The following is a 20779-nucleotide window of genomic DNA, read 5'->3' as shown; positions in this document are numbered from 1 at the left end:
GTTAAGTTACAAAAAATATCCCTTTCAGTTATCTTTAATTACATTTTTTTCTCCTCTCAAAAAAAAAAAAAAGCCAGAGACAATATACCCATATTATTCTAAAAAGTACCACAGAAAGAAAATGGTTGGCATCAAACAATCAAATGTTTCATACTGACACAACCTGAACAGTGCAACTTTTAACCTGTTTATAATGACCAGATCCCCAACGTGCATCAAACAGCACAACGCACCACGTTTACACTGATTGGAAACCTACGACTCTTACTGGAAACTGTATCTTCATGAAAAGGTAGCAAACCAACTCATTTTGCATTTAACTACAAATACAAAATGGATTTTCACAATAAGTTTGCAGTATCTTTCTTGGAAAAACTTTACAATACTACAATTCTAATGGGGATTTTTTTTTGCCAGAGGGAAGTCAATGCATTTAGTTGAGAGACGTACATATACATTTTATATATATATATATATATTATATATATATATATATATATATATATATATATATAATGTATATGTACACACACACACACATACATACACACATATATACACACACACACATAGAACTTTTTAACACTAGCTATGACTGTAGTTGGATCATATTTTCTTACTGAAAATCAATAATTAGTTCCATTAGTAGTCCTCCTGCCACTACACCACACACACAATACTATTAGTATTGCTGTGTAACTCAAATACAATTCAGAACAATGCTGCATTCTCAATCACTTTGAATCATGCAAGGGCAAGAGCAAAGAATGATTAAAGCTGCATTCCTTGCAAATCATTTACAAAAAATTAGTCAGGCCTTTTAAAGTTATGCTTATCTTTCAAACCTCAGTGTGAACTTGCTTTTGTTAAAATCACAGCTTATTACAAAAGCTTATTTTTGAAGTTTGAAAAAAAGTCAGACTTTCATTATTTTCCTGCCAGAGTTTATAATCTGCTGTTGCCAGGAGCTCTGAGATTATTATATAACGCTAGAACAATCAATCTTTTAAATCATAAAGCAGATAGACAGCATAACTCGTATGTATATTACCAGCAGACAGCTGACCTCCTCAGGAAACAAATTTCTATTATTTATATTATAAATCGTAAGAGAAATGAAACACTGTCTCTAGTCTCTCAAATTTGTGAATTTCTTTGTTAAAAACAAACAAACAAACAAACAAACATTAGATTATTAAAAGGTACGGTCATACGCAGCCAGGCCTTTATTAAATAAATAAATACAAATATGGGTTTTGTAAAAAAAAAAAAAAAAAAAAAAAGCCACACGCAAAGATACCTTTGAATCTACCTGTGTCCTCTTCATCTTTTAGATGCTCAAGCCACAACCCTAACTGGAGCTCCCTCTCCCAGGGGTAATACTCTCCCTCTGCCAGCAGGGGGAGATATTCCCCAATAAATACCCAAAGACGGAGTGAGCGAGACAGCGAGGGTAGTGGATTTTACACAAGCACAGGTGATGAAGGTATAGGAGGAAGACAGCAAAGAGAGGAAGAAGTTGGGAAAAGAGTGTTACAAATCGGACTGGACTGTGGTACCTTTAATCCTACAAGATGGCTTTTTTTTTAAATATATTTGGAGACCAAAAGTGTTGCTAAGAAAAGCTGGTTATCTTATGCAATCAAAACTTCCAGCAGAAGAGAAAGGCGACTTGGCTAACCCTTGACTAAGTGGGTATGATATACCACAGTACGAAAGAATCTGCAAACCTGTAAAAAAACAAACAAACAAAAAGGCCACCACCCTGCCTGTTTCTTTGTTCAGGTACTTTCAGGTACACAGGTAGAATAATGAAATACACTGAAACAGTGGAAAGTACACCCGTACAGAATTTAAAACAGTAAATCATATGAAAAGGAAGTGTTGAGATTAAAAAAAACTAAGAACAGCTCCAACACATGGCATTGGCATCAAGCAAGGATATTTACATCTTTAAACACATGTTTAAAGTCTTATTCTCTAAAAGCATGTACAAATAGCACATTGCCCCTTAGCAGCACATCTTCTATTATCTGAACTGCTCTGGGACCCTTTTTTTAATTATACTAGGTTATTACAAAATACAGAAAATGGTTAGAAAAAAGACTTATCAAAGTTTATGCTAATTTAGACAATGGGAGGCTACTTGCACTAAGACCTTCCACATTGGAAATGTATTTGTTCTATGTATTTTTTCAAAACAGGATAGATCTTTGACATTATATAAAGTCTTAGCCATGGCTTTGGTGAGGACAGAGACTTTAAAAAAGCCACCCCTCCAACAGACGCCACACAATTAGACAGTTTTGGCATTACTGAGACATAGAATACAAGTTATTGGCGAGAGAAATCGGAGTGCTCTCCTCTCAGACGGGTTGGTGGATCCCAAGGAACATTAGAAAGTGTTTAGTTTACCTTCACTGGACTCTTCCTCCTCCTCTTTTTCTTCTTCGTCGTCGTCGTCGTCATCTTCTTCGTCGTCTTCATCCTCGTCCTCATCCTCCTCCTTTTCCTCTCCGAGGGCACATGCCTCCTCCTCTGCTGCTATCTGCGTTTCACTTTTGCCCTTCAGACGGGCATGGAAGTGCACAGCCTGTTTCCACGGCACTCCACCCAGGTCCGAGACAGGGTGATCTTCATCCTCACCCTCCTCCTCCACCTCATCCATCTCCGACTCCGAGCTGCTGTGGAGCAGACAGGACAGGGTGGTGTCAGAGACAGAGAAGCACGGCTGAAATGCTATTTCATACCGCTAGGGAAATCTGAATGGTTAGTAAACACGCAGTAAAACGGATGTGTGAAACAAATGAGGTGTTTGTAAAGTAGGACAAGTCTGGATGAAGTACAGCATGTATGGTTTAGAAGACAGGTGTGTACTAACCGGGTATGGTCTGTATTATTGATAGGATCAGAGGTTAAACAATGCGACAGTGAACCTGATGCAGCAGAATATACAAAAACATATAAGCTCCCCTTTTAGGGATGCTTACAATAGTTTAAGTAGTGATTTAAGACACCGGCCAGTCTTCTGTTACTGAAGTTATAACCAAAATCAGCAGATATACTAGCAGTGGCAATAAAAAGCTACTGCTCCTCAGAGAACTTGTATTACCTGATGCAAAACAAAACAAAAGTGTCACAGCAGCCGATCCCAAACCTGGGTGAAAGGTAAGCGACAATCACGCCATGCTTGAAATGGGTGTCAGTGTGGTAATGCGAATGTACTGCGATACTTGAAATGTATTTGCTTACGATTGTAAGGTCGCCTGCTAAGAAATAAATAATAATAATAATAATAATAATAATAATAATAATAATAATAATAATAATAATAATAATATCCTGTCAATGGTTACATCATATTATTGACAAGCTTAATCCCAGTAACACTCGCTATATAATTGGGTTGAAGGAGAGGACATTCTAGCATGAATAAGATGTTTCAAACTCTAATTTGCTGATTGTGCTTGTGCACAAATCGTGAAAAGTGATGGGCAACGGCTACACTTGATTTGAGCATGGTGCCAGAAGGCTCTAGGCTTCCACAAAAACAAGATTATTTAAAACAGTGACATTCTCCTTCAATCTTACATGTAACTGTCGGACTATGCCCTGTGGCATAAATCCCTACGCCGTTCAGCTATATCTGGTTACTGGTTTTAAAAAAGGTGAATTCAGGCAAGGGACAGTGGTTCAGGCTTGCAGACAGGCAGCATGAGAGAGCTTCTCCTCCAAGCTGTGACCAGATCACCCCCTGACATTCAGCCCCTCAAAAGCATTTAGAATCAGGTGGTGGTTTCGAGATGTGTATTAAAAGGTGGCATCTGGAACATCAAAATAACATTTAAAAATAATTTTAAATGTTAGCATGAGCCAGGCACAAAGTATGACATAGCCGACCTGGAGCCCTCGCCCTCGTCGGTGCCCTTGTCCAGCACGCTGCTCAGGTTGTGCTCTGCTAGCGTCTCCTCGGGCACCTCCTCCAGCTCCTCCTCTCTCTGCAGTGACAGCCGGTAGTTCTCCAGCTCGATGCGTTCTGGGGTGCCTCGCAGACGCTTTGCCAGGCCAGGCTCTTCCACCCCGTTCACATCTACTGCTGAAAGCAAGAGGCACAGGGGAAAAAACCACACAGAATACAGTAATACGAAGTGATACTGGCACAAGTCTGCTTATTGGGTAAATAATTGGATTGCACTGGCATCGCAGTGTGAACTGTATAAATGAGGAGTTGTGTTAATTGCGGATACTTGATTAATGTACCGTGACAGAGAACATATTGTACTGCATCGCAGCCTAACTCCCTGGCCCTGGGGAATTAAAGTCTTCAGCCGTTATAACTCCTACTTCTTTCTCAACCACAGAAAACAGAAAATGTGTTTCAGATTCTGATATTCCTTTCATTGTGCCAAATTCACAAACATACATTCTAAATCATACAGCTAAAATGTAAGTGTCACATCGCTATGTACTGTACGTCTTTAACGTTGCCACCTATTTATTCCTGTCCCCTGTGCAAGTGTTAGCATTTAAAGTCCTGCATTTCCAAGAAGTCAGTTTCACTGACAAGTTGCTTGTTTACAATTACTAAAAGTTAGTCAACAACAGTGCCAATACACCACTGCAGCGAACAGCTGAACAGGAAGATCACAAATGCCTTGGATTCCTTTTAGCCCCTCACATAAATCTTGGTATTGTGACAGACCTCAGATAAGTGCCTGGGAAAAACAGTCAGAATGTGGAAAACTTCTACAGGGTGCAAAACCTCTCCTTCACCCTTTGCAAAAAAGCAGTAAATCAACAGCTATAACACTGCCTAGTAATGAACTGACCTGGAAATTGCAAATGAATGAATTACAATGCAGGCACCTTTTCTATTGTGCTATGACCCAAGTTATCTGATATAAACTACACAAGTCAGTCTACCCAAGCAAGACGTACAAATGGGCTTACTTATTGGGATTGTACAGTTAGTATATCAAAATATTAACAGAATGAATTCCCTTTCCCTGAAATCAGACACATACTCAAGCCATTTCTATCCACAACAAATACTACGTAGAGACAAAGAAAACAACATCGAAAAAGACTGAAACTATTGAAAAAGATTTGGGGCCTAATTCAAATCGACTTTTAGCAAGGAAAAAGGGCATTTTAGAAAAATATCAGTTCATGCAATGAACATGAATGTGGAGATGTTCTTTTGAATTGTTCACTTATCAAATCAAAATGTAAAAAATCATTACACTGGGTTTTATTATATAGCTTTTCCCTCCAAAGCATTGCAGAATCCTCTGTAACACTTACAAGAAAAGCATTACATTGATTTTGCAATATGCCATTTTGTATTAATGATGAAGTAATACCATTTAACAATCCAGTTTCTTTTTATTCACACATTAATCAAAATCGGTCATACATTAGCTGGGGAATAATATGTCAAACATTCACCCTGGAGCATCCATCAACACAAAGAGGGGTTTGTCTTAATTTGTCTCTTGCTTCTTCCTGCAACAATGCAGATTCATACTGTCTTCAATTAGCAGATTTCAAAATACCCTTTGAAAAAAAAACTAAACGACTGCAGAGCATATGTCCGTGTTGAAAAAAATCAAGCCTTGTGTCATGATTAATAAACAGGAATCGCCCTCCCATGAAAATCTCATCTAGGCTGTGAATGTCACATCCTAGGCTCCTGTCGACTGGAATACTTGGCTATCTTGTTGACATTTCCTATCAGAAGGAGAAAGCTAAAAGTTTCATTCACGCAAATAAATATGTTGTGTGTGTGTGTGATGTGCAAATATCCCCAAAATCTCAAGTTTACAGACAATCGGCAGTCGTTTTTGCACAATATCAGCATAGCATTTGCCGGTTATAATCACCATTTCCTCCAAGAAGTAGTTTGAAAGATATTCCCTATTGTAAGTATATGGTGTTGTGTCATTGTCCTTGTATCGGAAAGGAATATTCCTCTTTAAAAATTTCCAAATAAATAGAACAAAAAAAAACAAAAAAACACAACACACCACAAAAACATCTCTTCAAATTTATTTGTTAAAAAAAAAAAAAAAAAAAAACACACAACATACAACACTTCGTTGTATCCAGTTTCCATTCAAACAGTGCATCGCGAAAATATATTTAAAAAAAATAATAAAATATATATTGGTACCTTGCCTTTGTCCCACTCTAAAAAGCATCTCCTTTAAAAGCAATGGGACCTTTGATCCCATAAGTCAGAGAGAGAGAGAACGAGAGAGATATATAGATAGATATAAAAATAAAAACGGTTTACTTAGTCACTGGATTTAATGTGATTTGGTTTAGAAAATACAGAACTCCTCATCAATAAAAATTGTTGGTAATGGGCATTTAACTCTGTTTTATTCATCTATGCACAACATCAATTTTTTTTTTTTTTTTTATATATCTCTGATGTGATGTCTCTTGCAAGTTTACAAAAAAAAAAAAAAAATGTAATTTGGCATGCAGCTAAAACGTCAGTTAGTGGAAGTAAACAAATTGAACAGCCAACAGACTGGTTTCTAAACTATGGAAGAATGTTGTAAAGTATCAAGGAATCTTTTCACAAAAATGAAAATGATCGTGGGACACGGCAGCTGTTCTACTGAACCCCTTTACAACTTTTGAAAATCAGTCTTGATTAGCTAAATGAGGAGTTACTGTATCTTTAGAAAACCCCTCCGATCTTGTGATTGCATTGTAATGTGCTGCCGACCCTCAAATGCCAAGTCTTTCATGCAGTGTTACATGCTAAACGTAGAATAACTCAAACTCTGTGTTGAACATGCACACATGCAGTGCAAAATGTAAAGGAACAAAACATATATATTGCTATAAACAAAACAAAATAAATAAGGGTTGCATATGACAACGGTAAGATGTGGTGCTGTTAAGTGGCAGGTCAATAGAGTTTTGGCAAATATTGTATTAAGTTTTTTTTATAATATGTATTCATAGATTTATTAAAACACTCCTAAAGTTAAACTACATGGCTTTATCATTAAATACTTTATTTGAAATGTTTGTCATAAATTTGACTAGTTTCTTCCAGCATTATTATCTATTTGAAAACATTATATTGCAACCTTGAATGTAAATAGCCACATGATGATGGTTTTGGGTAGATTTTTATTAGTGTTTTGTGTGGACAGTGTAAACTGATGGCATCAAATGTCAATCGTTGGGGATCACAGTTCAAGACTACCTGTGTGTACCACTCTATAACGAGAATGCAAGTGCTAACGGGAGCCTTATAACCAGTTCTGTTGTATAAAAGGGTCACCTCATAAGAGGTAGCGCTGCTTTATAACAGTGTCTCAGATAACTATAAAACCATGGGCAATGTGTTAAAGCTGCTCTAACTTCAAAAAGATCAAGCCCAGCATTGCAAACTGGACAGTTGCTTCTAAAACAATGCATGCAGTGGGTTCCTTTCACAAGCTGCAGTTTAAATTGCACCACTCAGGCATACAGATGTGCTCACATGCCATGCTTCACAAACAAACCCCCTAAATCCCCAGCAACGGTTTTTGTGCAGAAGGTTAGTTTAGTACAGCAGACCCAGAAAATACCCTCACAAGCACCCCCCATCATTACAGTTCTGCTTTGATAGGAGTGGGAAAGGTAAAGCTTACAGAGGAATAGCAAACTGCAACACATTTTACATTCAAAGAATACCTGATTGTTTCACAAAGCACGGGCAAGAGAGAGAGAGAGAGAGAGAGAGAGAGAGCGAGCAACTGGTCAACTGGCACAGACATTTCTCTAATACCAAGCATAAAAAAGCAAAATTGCTAGGTGCTTGATGTACACAAATGTAAAGGTAAAGGGAAGGTGTCAATTAAATTAAACACAAATCAAAATGGTCTCTGCTTGTAGACAATTCTAAGAATGCCAGTTTGGATCAGTATGACTCTGCCCTCTCAAAAGGGAGTAAATGAAAAAAGATCAGCTGGGTTCTAAAGATGCACCATCCTATTATGAGTTCTGATTGCTCAGGTCCAACAAGAACCATACAAACAACAACGAACAGTTTAGAGACCTTGGGTGTCCAAATATCAGGCCTCTTTGGCCACACTAAACACTGGATTATAGAATGATCTCAGGATAAAATGGCTGTACCTTTGGCTTTTAACAGGCACACGGTAATACTTCTGAAAGATAACAGAATATTGCATCTTTGTAAAGGGACCCACAAATGAACACAATCACAGGATTATCTACATGACGAGAGGCAGCAAGCTGAAAGGATGCACAGAAAAAGAATTTACAAAGCAGTTAGGTTTACAAAAAAAAAATAAATAAATAAATTAAAAAAACTACAAAGAAAACATGACTAAGTAAAATGGGTTAAAAAATAAAACAAAAACATAGCTTACTAATTAAATCTGAACAAACTAAAAAAAGACAAACATATATCTTGGAAAGCATGGTCGCTCTAATTTAGTGAAAAAGATCAAATGGCCATTAAAAACTGCTTTATCCCAGATGCTCAGCACCTGAACTACTAAACTCGCCAGCTATCTGTCCTAAAACTTCAGACTGAACGTACAGGAAAGGGACCCCAAAGGTGATCAACTGGCACAGAAAAAGGGAATCTAGACAGTTGTGTGCCAGCTGTTGTCGGGTCCAGGTTACTGCTCCCTGGATGGAGCGGCTCACACAGTGCAGAGCGCCAAAGAGAGTGAGGGAGAAACGGGCCGTCCTGCCAATAAAGGAAATGGAGCTACCTGGGGTCCTTTCTGTAGGGGTGGCTGTGGCGTTTGCCCGGACTGGGCCATCAGCAGCAACAGGGTCCGGTAGGGACACTTTGTTCTCCTGGGAAGGAATAGGTATTAAAATGATCAGTGCCATCTAAATAAATTGATGTCAATACTTCTATCTGGAGAACTACATGGATAAGACTAGGGATTTACAAATACACAAATAGCTTGTTTTTTTAAAAGGGTACGGAGGCACATATTAAACTTGCATAACATAATCATATAATGTAAGCCAGATACTACCAATGAATACAAGGCCAACCTGCAATGAACAATAGCTGAGGTGAAGCCAAGCCATTGGTTCCCAGCAAGGAAACCTTTCATTCCTGAAACAGAGGGCACTCCCTGACCACAAAACAAGGTTCCAGAGATTGTTTGAAAACGTGTTGTTTGACCATACTGTAGCATGTTAAGTACATCCATTGTCATTTAAAGCTATACACTTAAACCAAACCATGCTGGTGTCTTTTTGTATTCCAGTCTTCTGCATATATAGTAGATAACTTTAACCTCTTCAATGTTCTGACTGTACAAATTCTTACTGCAGAGCAGGTAGCCTCAGACATACAGTAAAATGTAGCCCTTGTTTTCTTCTCAAAATAATATACATACTGTGTTCATGTTAAGTACATTGAATAAGCATATTCAGGGTTAAGAAAAGTCAGGTACAAATCAGATTTCTAATGTGATATCTGTATAATGTGAAATAATGTATAATGTGATATCTTGTAACAATTGTAAGTCGCCTTGGATAAGGGCGTCTGCTAAGAAATAAATAATAATAATAATTTCTGCACAACAGTAGTTGGACAAATGACAAAACAACAAAATATGTTAAATATGCACATTCATCTTTTTCAAGTTCTTGTCTTTTTGATAAAACCTGCTTTTTAATACACTTGGACAACAACTCTGTTGAAAAGTACAGAGCTGGCTGCTAAGCGCTGGTTGCCAAATGGTTCTGGTGATTGAAGTGACTTAATGAACCAACAGTGCATGTTCAAGTCAGTTTCAAATAACTTTACTTTCAAATTCTAAAGCAAATTGCCATTGTCAGCACTCAAATTAATCTAATTGCTGTAAACTATTTTACTTTGTTTTTTTTGTTTTTAACATACCTGATATCCAGAAAAAAAAAACAATAAAAAACACACAACTAAATATTTGTTCAAATTTCCAACTCTTTCTCGTCAACCAGTCACCAGAAGCTGCAGGAGTTTTCAGTTGGGAAGGGAATTCATTTAAAAAAAGTCAAATTGGGTATTACCTTGGCAGTGAGTGGCACTTCTGCAGGTCTCTTCCTCTGAGCGTATCCCGAGAGCCGGTAGCAGTAGTGAGGTTTACAGTAGAACTTCCCTAAAAGAATTGAGAGAAAGAAAATAAAAATATTACCTACAAGTCATTTCAGCAGCCTGCCATTTATTTTAATGAAAGTGTAAAAACATATTAGAAAAATAAATAGCCCTTACGCTCTAAAAAAAGAAAAAAAAGGGGGGGGGGGGGGATTTGTTAATTCTCTGCAACCTTTCTAGCAAGGGTTTTAGGTGCCAATTTACTGGTCAAAAAAGCCTTAATCTACCACTCTCTACAGATTCAGCAGTCTGCAGCACAGTAAGGTTAAATGTTTCCTTTTAAAGGAACTGAAAAATTAAATCCTTTTTGATTTCACTCCGGTATTCTAGACCACTGCTGCTTCTCTACATGGTGGCCAATCAGCAGCCTGTGAGAAACTGGTGCTCTGTATAATTAACCAGTAACAATACGGCACTTGTTACAGAAAACAAAAGAGAGAGCCCATGAAACAGAAAAAATGGTTTGTCCAAAAGGAGGAAAAGCATCTGGAAAAATGTTTAACTATTCCCTCACACTGCTGAGCACTATATCACCATGAGTGACATTTAAAAAGATGCAATAACAAAGTATACCGTATACAAGCATTTTCCTGCCATAGCACAATATTATTTACCAGTATTACATGACAAAACAAAAGCAGGAGCAGCAAACCAACAAAAAACTGTTGAGAATGTGAAGATAAACCAGGGAGGTAAAAAAAACAAACAAACAAACATTTTAAAGACTTACTTAAAGGCTCTGCTAAATTATCTTAGCATTATTGAATCGTGTAAAGCTAGATTCAAATTATCCACAATTACTTAACTCAAGTACCTTGACTGTTTTAGGTTGAGGGGTCAACAGCAGTAATAGCTCTAGCCCCATGGGTGATACCAGCCTGGAGACTTACCATCTTCAACATCAAAGGCGTAAGAGGAGAGCCGCAGGGTAGTGTTACAATAGTCACACTTGAAGCAACTACGGTGGAAGAATTTGCCCTCTGCACTGAGCCGCTCCATTACGTAGACCCTCTTCCGGCAGAAAAAGCAGACATCACTGCCGCCAATGTTCTGGGGAAACTCTCTGCGGAATGAACCCTAGGAGGAAGACAAACCAGAAGGGGTGTCTAAAGGTTCTCTACAGCAGCGTTCCCACTTCACGTTGCAGATTACTGTAGTCTCCATTCAGGTCTTTTGATGACATGATCATTTTTAGTAGGACCACCACACTAGTTGTGCCTCCGCTGTCTCAACGACCCCTCTTGTTTTTCAACTTCAAGCTAGACTCTTGTATAAAGGCGACATGCCTTGCACAAACATGCTTATTATACACGAGAAGCACACCAAAGGAAAAAACAGTAGTAAGCAAGCAAGCAAGCAACATACTTCTCCTCACCAAGGATCTAAAACACTACAAGTAGTCTCAATATCATGAAAAGTCACCATGACTTGCATCTAAAAAATGGAGAATATCATCATGTAACAAATGACTGTTTAATAATAATAATAATAATAATAATAATAATAAATAAATAAATAAATAAATAAATAAAAAAAGTAAAAAAATGACAAGATGATCCCAACATACGGCAATCAATCAATAGTTTAGCCTACCAATTGCCAATAAAATGGAAAAGCCGGTCACCATCCCCTGTTTTCACACTATGTGGATTAACTTAGTGTATCAACTGTCCAAGCAAAGTTTTACCAGATTCGTCCAAAGCTAACAATAGATTAAAATTAGGAGCTGGAACTCATGCAAAAGGAGGCAATCAAGATTGATATACCCAGAAATAACTGGTGCCAATGAATGGCCACGCCACTTTATTTTTATTATATCAAAAAGATGAGCGATTCTCCAGATCAAAAGGTCAGTTTTGCAACGCCCGCTTAACAAAAGGTAAGATAATTGATGTACTAAATGTCTGTTTTTGTTCGGATTACACTAAGCACCAAAGAAAATAATATATTAATAAAATCGCAGTTTTCTACAGTATTGAGCAGCACAAAAATATGAAACAAACCGGTCAGGCATAGTGTCAGTCTATGTGAATTGGCAAAAGGGGAACAAACACACACACACACACACACACACACACACACACATTAGGAAGATGCATGGTTTTTAATAGTAAACAATAATCACATCACATTAGAGGACTACTTTGCAAACCCATAGATTAGTTATGAAATCCACTTCATCTACTGGGTGCACCTATGGCCACTACCAGGGCTTACCAATGCCTTCTTGTCTAGAAAGGGCTTGGGCTGGTCTTTCTTTTGAAGCTGATTGGTTATCTGCTCAGCCAATGAGCTCACTCCCCCTGTGTACATCTTTATATACCTCTAAAAATCAAGGTCAGAAGAGAAAGGTACAGGAGGAAAGAAGGAAGTCAGAAATGGAGAAACAAAAACTAAAAAAAGTAGACAAAAAGGAAAGAAAAACAGATCAAGCAAATGAAACACACAAATGGAAGGCTGCCTCATGCAAGAATAAAAATGGTAAAGAAAGATTTGATACAATTATACAAATGTGCAACTGTATGTATTTTTTATTTGACAAATTAACGTACCAGGTGAATTATATACCAAGTGATGTTGATTCATTACTTTACTTAACACCAAAAACAGGTCAAATTTGTGTTGTACCACTACAGAATGCAGATCTAGATATCAATAGGACATCTCCCCAATTCTAAATGGTTAAGAAAACTTTGTGTAAAAAAAAAAAAATAAATAAAAGGAGAACACATAAGCATTGGGATGCCATTATAATGCCTGGAAGAACCCGAGCAGAACCACTTACAAGTCACAGCATTACAAGAAATAGCAACACATATTGCACAATGGTCCTGATACGGTACCATGAAGATGCAAAAGGGCTTATCGTGTGTATCAGTTCATACTACGAGATAATTAACGGTCACAAGAAACAGTCAGAAAACAGGCACTTGAAGATCGCAGAGTACTATCTGTGAAGAGCGTTGCCACTGTGAATGTCAAATTGTAAATATCTGAAGAGCGTCGCCACCGTGAATGTTAGAAACAAACATGTTTGTGCTACAAACTGTCACCTTTTTGCACAATACGGTATCACATGCCACCCAGCAGTCTGCTCAAACCCATGCAGTCTCAGGTTCAGCACTTTTTTTTTTTTAATGTGATCGATCATTAGATGCCCCAGACTGGCGTGGGTACATTTATCTCAAAGTAGATGAAAAGGGAACATATTTATATGACAGATCTCCAGAGGTCATATTTAATCCATATGGATATTTCTCATTGAGCACCGACAAGTAAACCCCCAAATGCTACAATTATTTACAAATCAATGCACTGAGCAGTAAAAAAAAATCTGAAGTAAAACCAATAATTCTTAAGTGTTCTGCATCTTAAAGGATTTTGTTTGTAAAGGTGAGGTCCAGGGCACACCTTGTAAGAGATGCAAATGTCAATAGGTTATTTACTTGTTGAATGAATAAGTACAAAGCATGGAGATCCTGCTTCAAAATTGTAATGCTATTGTTGAACTTGATCAGGCAATATAAAACTACTGGAAAATATCAAGAAACACAGTCATTTATGGACAGTGTTATAATATATTCAGCCGATGAAGGACTTGTAGTCCGAAACGTCCTGATAATTGATTTGTAATCAATTATTCTACCTTTAAGTACCTGAAATATCCTTTTCTTTTTTCTTATTGATCATTTGGGTACACAGTAGTTTTCCTTTCTCAAACTTTATATATATATATATATATATATATATATATATATAAAGAGAGAGACACACTCAAAGAAATCAGAAATTGCTGTACAGGGAAATTGTGTAAAAACATGTTTTCTTAACCTTTCTTTAAAATGTATTTATTGGTGTGAAACATTTAGTTTCCAGTGGGATCCTATAGTTGATGGATAAGTTTTTCAAGAAAACTGATGATGATGAACACTGTTCAAAATCATGCATGTTCACACACCCACCCTCCACAAAATCCATGGACAGGGGTGTGGATGCAACTGATAAACAAAAGTCCACTAGATGCCAAGCCTGGATTCAAACCCAGCGAGTTCCAGCTTCCAGAACTTTAATGGAATGTTATTCAAAGCTGTGAAACCATTCATTTTCATTGCAATTTTGAGGATTTATGCTTTATTGTAGCAGAATGCAAAGCAGTTAGGACAATGGCTTGCATTGCATCAGTCTACAGCACAAACAGGAAGCAGCCAAGTGGCTACCTGTCTGAATGAACCTGGGGAGGGCAGGTCTTGGTGCTTGGAGGAGTGAAGACTGAGGGAGAGCTCCCACTGATCTAAAAAGAACCGGTGTGAGGGGTTGGTCTTGGGCTCCAGTTGAGTAAAGAAAGAGAAAGAGCAAAATGAAATAGCAAAAATAATAAATAAAATGAAATAACAAAATAAAAAAAGATGCACAGCAACGGGATGTTGAAAGAACCTGGAATGTCTAAATCCAAATTAAACGATAAAGAAAAACAGAAAATAAACACGACCACTCCCCCCCCAAAAAAACAAGATAAAGATTCGGGTTAGTCCGTTTTAAAACATGATGCATGAACCCAAACCTCTCAAACTGTTGAGAAAGTTATTTGAAACCTTTTGGTTGAAGACAACAAAAACAAAGAAATGAATGTTTTGTGGATGACCATTAATCTTCAAGATGAAGATTGCTGGAGTTTTTACAGACACACAAGGGACACGTGCAGGTAATCCTGGGCCTCACACATTGTTATATTAATGACGCTCACAAGTTTTTTTGGATGTATACTCCTTTTCAGATATGCAGAAGTGAGGTAGCCCTCTCGTACTGTACTTGAATAGATGTGCCAACCGAGTAGAAAACACAAAATGTTCACCTGTCGCCTGTCTGGCTTCTGTTCAAAGTGAGTAGTAATTTGGGATGCTCTCTCCTCAATGCTAGGGGTGAAAATAGGCACTTGATCATCAGAGTAAACTATCGGTGGCATCTGCAGGAGGAAAGGCCACCACCAGAAGCAGAAGAGAGTATGAGATCACAGAAGGGAAAGGGAATGCACTGGGACCCACACGATAATGCTTGGTAAGTCACTTGACTAATATTGTTGTATCAGCTGCAGACACACCCCATGCTGTATGTATCTGCAGGGATGTATTATTGTAGTGACACTAATGCATTTGGCTTTGTTCTCTAGTAAAAAATATTTTAAAACAGCCGTCTGTGTGACACATTTGGGAGGCCAAACACCGCCTCAGTAAAAATAAATACAAAATAATTGACAACTTCATTACAGTGAGGAGTCCAGTATCATTTAAAATCAAGTTACATTTAACAAGTCCATGCAGAGCATCTTAAACATGCAGTGCCGTTACAGGACGTCTTTATCCTGCAACCTGGATCAATATAACTACTTGCCATCAGTATCATGTCTGAATTCTACTGTTACCTGTATGTTAGCTAGTGTTTTAGGTGCTTTTTTGTTGCTCAGGTGAAGAAATTAATATTATATATACTATATATACAGTGCCTTGCAAAAGTATTCAGACCCCTGACCAGTTCTCTCATATTACTGAATTACAAATGGTACATTGAAATTTCATTCTGTTTGATATTTTATTTTAAAACACTGAAACTCAAAATCAATTATTGTATCAACAGTGGGGTTTTTATCCAGAAAATGTGACAGCAACTTTAATTGGTTCACAGGCCAATGGTAAGGTAATTGAGTCCTCGTTAGGGCAATTTCTTTCATCGGTGTAAACTGGGAGCTTCCACAGCACAGGGGTTGAATACTTATGCAAGCAAGATATTTCAGTTTTTTATTTTTCTTAAAAATATTTCCCAACATAAAACCAATGTCACCTTACAATAATTGATTTTGAGTTTCAGTGTTTTAAAATAAAATATCAAACAGAACGAAATTTCAATGTACCATTTGTAATTCAGTAATATGAGAGAATTGGTCAGGGGTCTGAATACTTTTGCAAGGCACTGTGTGTATATGTATGTGTGTAATATATATATATATATATATATATATATATATATATATATATATATATATATATATATATATATATGACACACACACACACACACACATTATAGAGACTACCTTAGACTCAAAAGCATTTTAATAAAAAATTCCATATGCCCACAAAGCTCATGCATGCACTTCGTATATAGCCAAAGGGTTAAAATGATGCCCAACTTTACACTAGTCTTGTTAGCAAAAGGACAGATGCAGGAACACACTTGTTACAAACAGTCCAAAAACTGAAAAATCTCTCCCATTAAATTAGAAGAAGCCAAGCATGGTAATCACAGCACTGCATTACCATGCAGCATGTCACAGGTTTCCAAATGGACACTGACACGACCGCAAGTCTCCCTGCCGATTCCTATTTGGAGCATTTGCTTTGCCCAGCACACTCAGAAAGCCATCCTATTCAGGTACCAGCATGCATTGGCTTCAAAGACCAATGATTTCTTTAAAACCCTGTTTATGTAGTTTTTAAAATCATTCGGAAGGGTTAATGGAACTCTAGTCAAGTCAGCAATGGACAGGATGCAGAGTCATGCTGGGTGGAAAGCAGATCCATGCTGCCCAGTTACCCGCTCTCGGACAGGGCCCTCAGACTCAGATCCTTCACTCTCTCCTTGCTGCAGAAAGGACAGGAGGGTTAACAGCAGACCACTGTGAAGTGTCTCTTGCAATGAGAATGAAGCTACTTTCCCAACAGTCACATGTCTTGGATGAGTTAGGGACAGGTGAGTGGAGATGTGTGAAACTGCAAGAGCTCTGGTATGCATTCACTGGTAGAAATAACAAAACAATCTTTACAAAACCTGAAGCAACATAGGTTATGTCACTGCTGCTATTGCACCTCTGCCAGCAGATGGCAATGTAAGCTTACTTTCAAATGCATTCGATTCATAATGTTGTTTTTTTTTGCCACATACCAAAACAGAAACCGTTCTAAGAATCCTCATTTGTAGAAAATCCATTACATGAACTCAGAACATGTCCCACTACATGGCGAAAAGTGAATACGTGTATTATACATTACGTTCCATCAGTATGAAGAGGTTAAATGCTGTACTGGAAATCGTTCAGTGATAGCAGTGCACAAAATGAATTAAACGGAACATGGAAAAGAACACACAGACAAAAAAAAAACAAAAAAAAAAACACACTTGAATTAAAGCTTCAAACCAGAAAGAAAATGTGATCGATAAACAGAGCCCCTACATACATACATATACATTTATTTATATATATATATATATATATATATATATACACACACACACACACTACTGTGCAAAAGTTTTAGGCAGGTGTGAAAAAATGCTGTAAAGTAAGAATGCTTTCAAAAAGACATGTTAATAGTTTATATTTATCAATTAACAAAATGCAAAGTGAGTGAACAGAAGAAAAATCTACATCAAATCAATATTTGGTGTGACCACCCTTTGCCTTCAAAACAGCATCAATTCTTCTAGGTACACTTGCACACAGTTTTTGAAGGAACTCGGCAGGTAGGTAGGTGCTTCTCTCTCTTCATGTAATCCCAGACAGACTCGATGATGTTGAGATCAGGGCTCTGTGGGGGCCATACCATCACTTCCAGGACTCCTTGTTCTTCTTTACGCTGAAGATAGTTCTTAATGACTTTCGCTGTATGTTTGGGGTCGTTGTCATGCTGCAGAATAAATTTGGGGCCAATCAGATGCCTCCCTGATGGTATTGCATGATGGATAAGTATCTGCCTGTACTTCTCAGCATTGAGGAGACCATTAATTCTGACCAAATCCCCAACTCCATTTGCAGAAATGCAGCCCCAAACTTGCAAGGAACCTCCACCATGCTTCACTTTTGCCTGCAGACACTCATTCGTGTACCGCTCTCCAGCCCTTCGGCGAACAAACTGCCTTCTGCTACAGCCAAATATTTCAAATTTTGACTCATCAGTCCAGAGCACCTGCTGCCATTTTTCTGCACCCCAGTTCCTGTGTTTTCGTGCATAGTTGAGTCGCTTGGCCTTGTTTCCACGTCGGAGGTATGGCTTTTTGGCCGCAAGTCTTCCATGAAGGCCACTTCTGACCAGACTTCACCGGACAGTAGATGGGTGTACCAGGGTCCCACTGTTTTCTGCCAATTCTGAGCTGATGGCACTGCTGGACATCTTCCGATTGCGAAGGGAAGTAAGCATGATGTGTCTTTCATCTGCTGCAGTAAGTTTCCTTTGCCGACCACTGCGTCTACGGTCCTCAACGTTGCCCGTTTCTTTGTGCTTCTTCAAAAGAGCTTGGACAGCACATCTGGAAACCCCCGTCTGCCTTGAAATTTCTGCCTGGGAGAGACCTTGCTGATGCAGTATAACTACCTGTGCTCAGTCTTGCCATGGTGTATGACTTTTGACAGTAAACTGTCTTCAGCAACCTCACCTTGTTAGCCGAGTTTGGCTGTTCCTCACCCAGTTTTATTCCTCCTACACAGCTGTTTCTGTTTCAGTTAATGATTGTGTTTCAACCTACATATTGAATTGATGATCATTAGCACCTGTTTGGTATAATTGTTTAATCATACACCTGACTATATGCCTACAAAATCCCTGACTTTGTGCAAGTGTACCTAGAAGAATTGATGCTGTTTTGAAGGCAAAGGGTGGTCACACCAAATATGGATTTGATTTAGATTTTTCTTCTGTTCACTCACTTTGCATTTAGTTAACTGATAAATATAATCTATTAACATGTCTATTTTTGAAAGCATTCTTACTTTACAGCATTTTTTCACACCTGCCTAAAACTTTTGCACAGTACTGTATATATATATATATATATATATATTATATATATATATATATATATATATACACACACACACACACACACACACACACACACTGTGTGTGTGTATATATCAACCAAATGTACTTATTTAAAAAAAAATACTCAGTCAAGTAGAAATGATTGATAAAAACACTTCCTTTCACTTCACATTCCGAGACCAATGTTTGCTGCCTTCAGAATGTGTGATTGCATGTTAAAGTAATGGATTCGGTTTTATTTAACAAGTTAATTATTTATTTTATTTTTTAAAAAAGAAAAAAAAAAAAAACACACTATTAATTTAATTCACCAGGTGATCCAAATATTGCTACTTTTAAACTCAATGATAATTCTTCTGATGATTTCCCCAGAGGTCATTTAGTGAACCCCTTATAGACATCACTTAATAAACTAAATACAGTGGAAGTTCCAGGAACAGTGCACACAGCATACAGCAGTCTGGGGACATGCAGAGTGGTCACCTGAGCACGGACAGACAATGAAGAAGAGGAGGAGGAGGAGGAGGAGGAGAGCAAAATGATTTTCTTAGGGCAGCTCCGAGATCGCTTCACACTTGTAGCCTTCAGAGACAGAAGAGGACAGGCTCAGCTTTAATGGCAGTCACACAACACTGCTCTTTCCCACTTACCATGACAGTGACTTTATTCATGTGTTCAGAACAATGGGAGAGAACAGCCAGGCAGTCCTGTGAAAAAGTAGGCCCCCATGACCAGCACTCACAGTATGGGAAACCTGTGCAGTTATTTCACAGTCTCGGGGGAATATAGCCTGTTCTTGTTTTTGCGTGAATTAATTAAAATTGACAGTTTGTCCTTGTAGCTGATTGAGCACATGGACAGTAGTTCAAGCCTCTATCTAAAGCAAATACTGCACATGCACAGGAACCTGAAGCCTTGCAAGACTAAAACTACAGTCTCTAGGTACAGTACATTTCTAACTACAGTGGATACCGTACCTGCTCTTTACACGGCACAGTCTGACACAATACCGTCTCCCTAAAGCGAAAACTTAACCGTTGCTGTTGCAGAGTACGTCTCTAAAAATGGCCAGAATACAGCATGCATTGGACAAGGGGGAAAATAAAAAAGAGAATGCAATATAAAAAGGTAGAAATAATACTAACTCTTTCAAAACAAAAAAAGGGGGAAAACTAAAACATTCATTTTTTTTTTTTTAAACAAAAATTGTAAGCATTTCAACTAATTTATGAATCTATTCTCATACACAGTTAGCGGTCAACCGTAAGACTACAGTATTGTGCATTTATTATGCTAAAGTTACACATTGATCCAGCTGTATTACATATTTAAAATGCAGGGATGGAAATAACTGCAGTCTGCTATAAATATAAGGTACAATTAGTACTTATACCAGCCTGAGCCCTTCCAGGGTTCACTGAATTGACACCTGTTCTTGTGACCGCTGTCACAGTAACTGCCTCAGCGTTATTTCCATTTATGTAAATACAGCAATTCTAGTTTGAGACTCCAGTAAAATGCATCACTATCTACAGTATATACTGTGTATGTAATGACTAAACTCATCACATCTGTGAAATATATTTTTGTATAAACATCAGAGAATTGTTTTGGGGCATGTACATGCAATATATCTTAAAGCTCATGAGTACAAACAAACAAAGTTGGACCCATTTAAAAATAATTAAAAAAAAAAAAAAAAAAAAAAATGTAAATTTAAAAAAAAAAAACAAAAAAAAAAAAAACACACACACACCGGTATAATCTGTTTGCAGAATGCTGCATGCATCCTAAATTATACTCAAAAGGATTATAACAGTTTCTTTGATAA

General features: G+C 37.7%; 1 protein-coding gene across 25 annotated transcripts in view; it reads right to left on the bottom strand.

Moving 5' to 3' along the window:
• LOC117419817 (protein-methionine sulfoxide oxidase mical3a) overlaps positions 1–20779 on the bottom strand; it is a 117204-nt gene that overhangs the window by 25681 nt on the left and 70744 nt on the right. For 15 of the 25 annotated variants that reach the window (XM_058985690.1, XM_058985688.1, XM_058985699.1 and 12 more), the window contains 10 exons: positions 19432–19530; positions 16727–16774; positions 14991–15101; positions 12356–12463; positions 11029–11215; positions 10054–10142; positions 8754–8841; positions 3901–4096; positions 2416–2684; positions 1301–1390 (listed from right to left, as the gene is read on the bottom strand). In XM_058985690.1, the coding sequence (XP_058841673.1) occupies positions 1301–1390; positions 2416–2684; positions 3901–4096; positions 8754–8841; positions 10054–10142; positions 11029–11215; positions 12356–12463; positions 14991–15101; positions 16727–16774; positions 19432–19530 (1285 nt within the window). Of the gene's footprint in view, positions 1–1300; positions 1391–2415; positions 2685–3900; positions 4097–8750; positions 8842–10053; positions 10143–11028; positions 11216–12355; positions 12464–14990; positions 15102–16726; positions 16775–19431; positions 19531–20779 lie in introns of all 25 variants that reach the window. The other 10 variants (XM_058985706.1, XM_058985707.1, XM_058985708.1 and 7 more) reach the window with 7 other exon arrangements.

Source organism: Acipenser ruthenus, chromosome 14 (genome assembly GCF_902713425.1).
Source record: "Acipenser ruthenus chromosome 14, fAciRut3.2 maternal haplotype, whole genome shotgun sequence".
Lineage (NCBI taxonomy): Eukaryota > Metazoa > Chordata > Actinopteri > Acipenseriformes > Acipenseridae > Acipenser > Acipenser ruthenus.
Note: the sequence above shows the minus strand (reverse complement) of the source record. Positions and strands in the feature narration are given on the sequence as shown.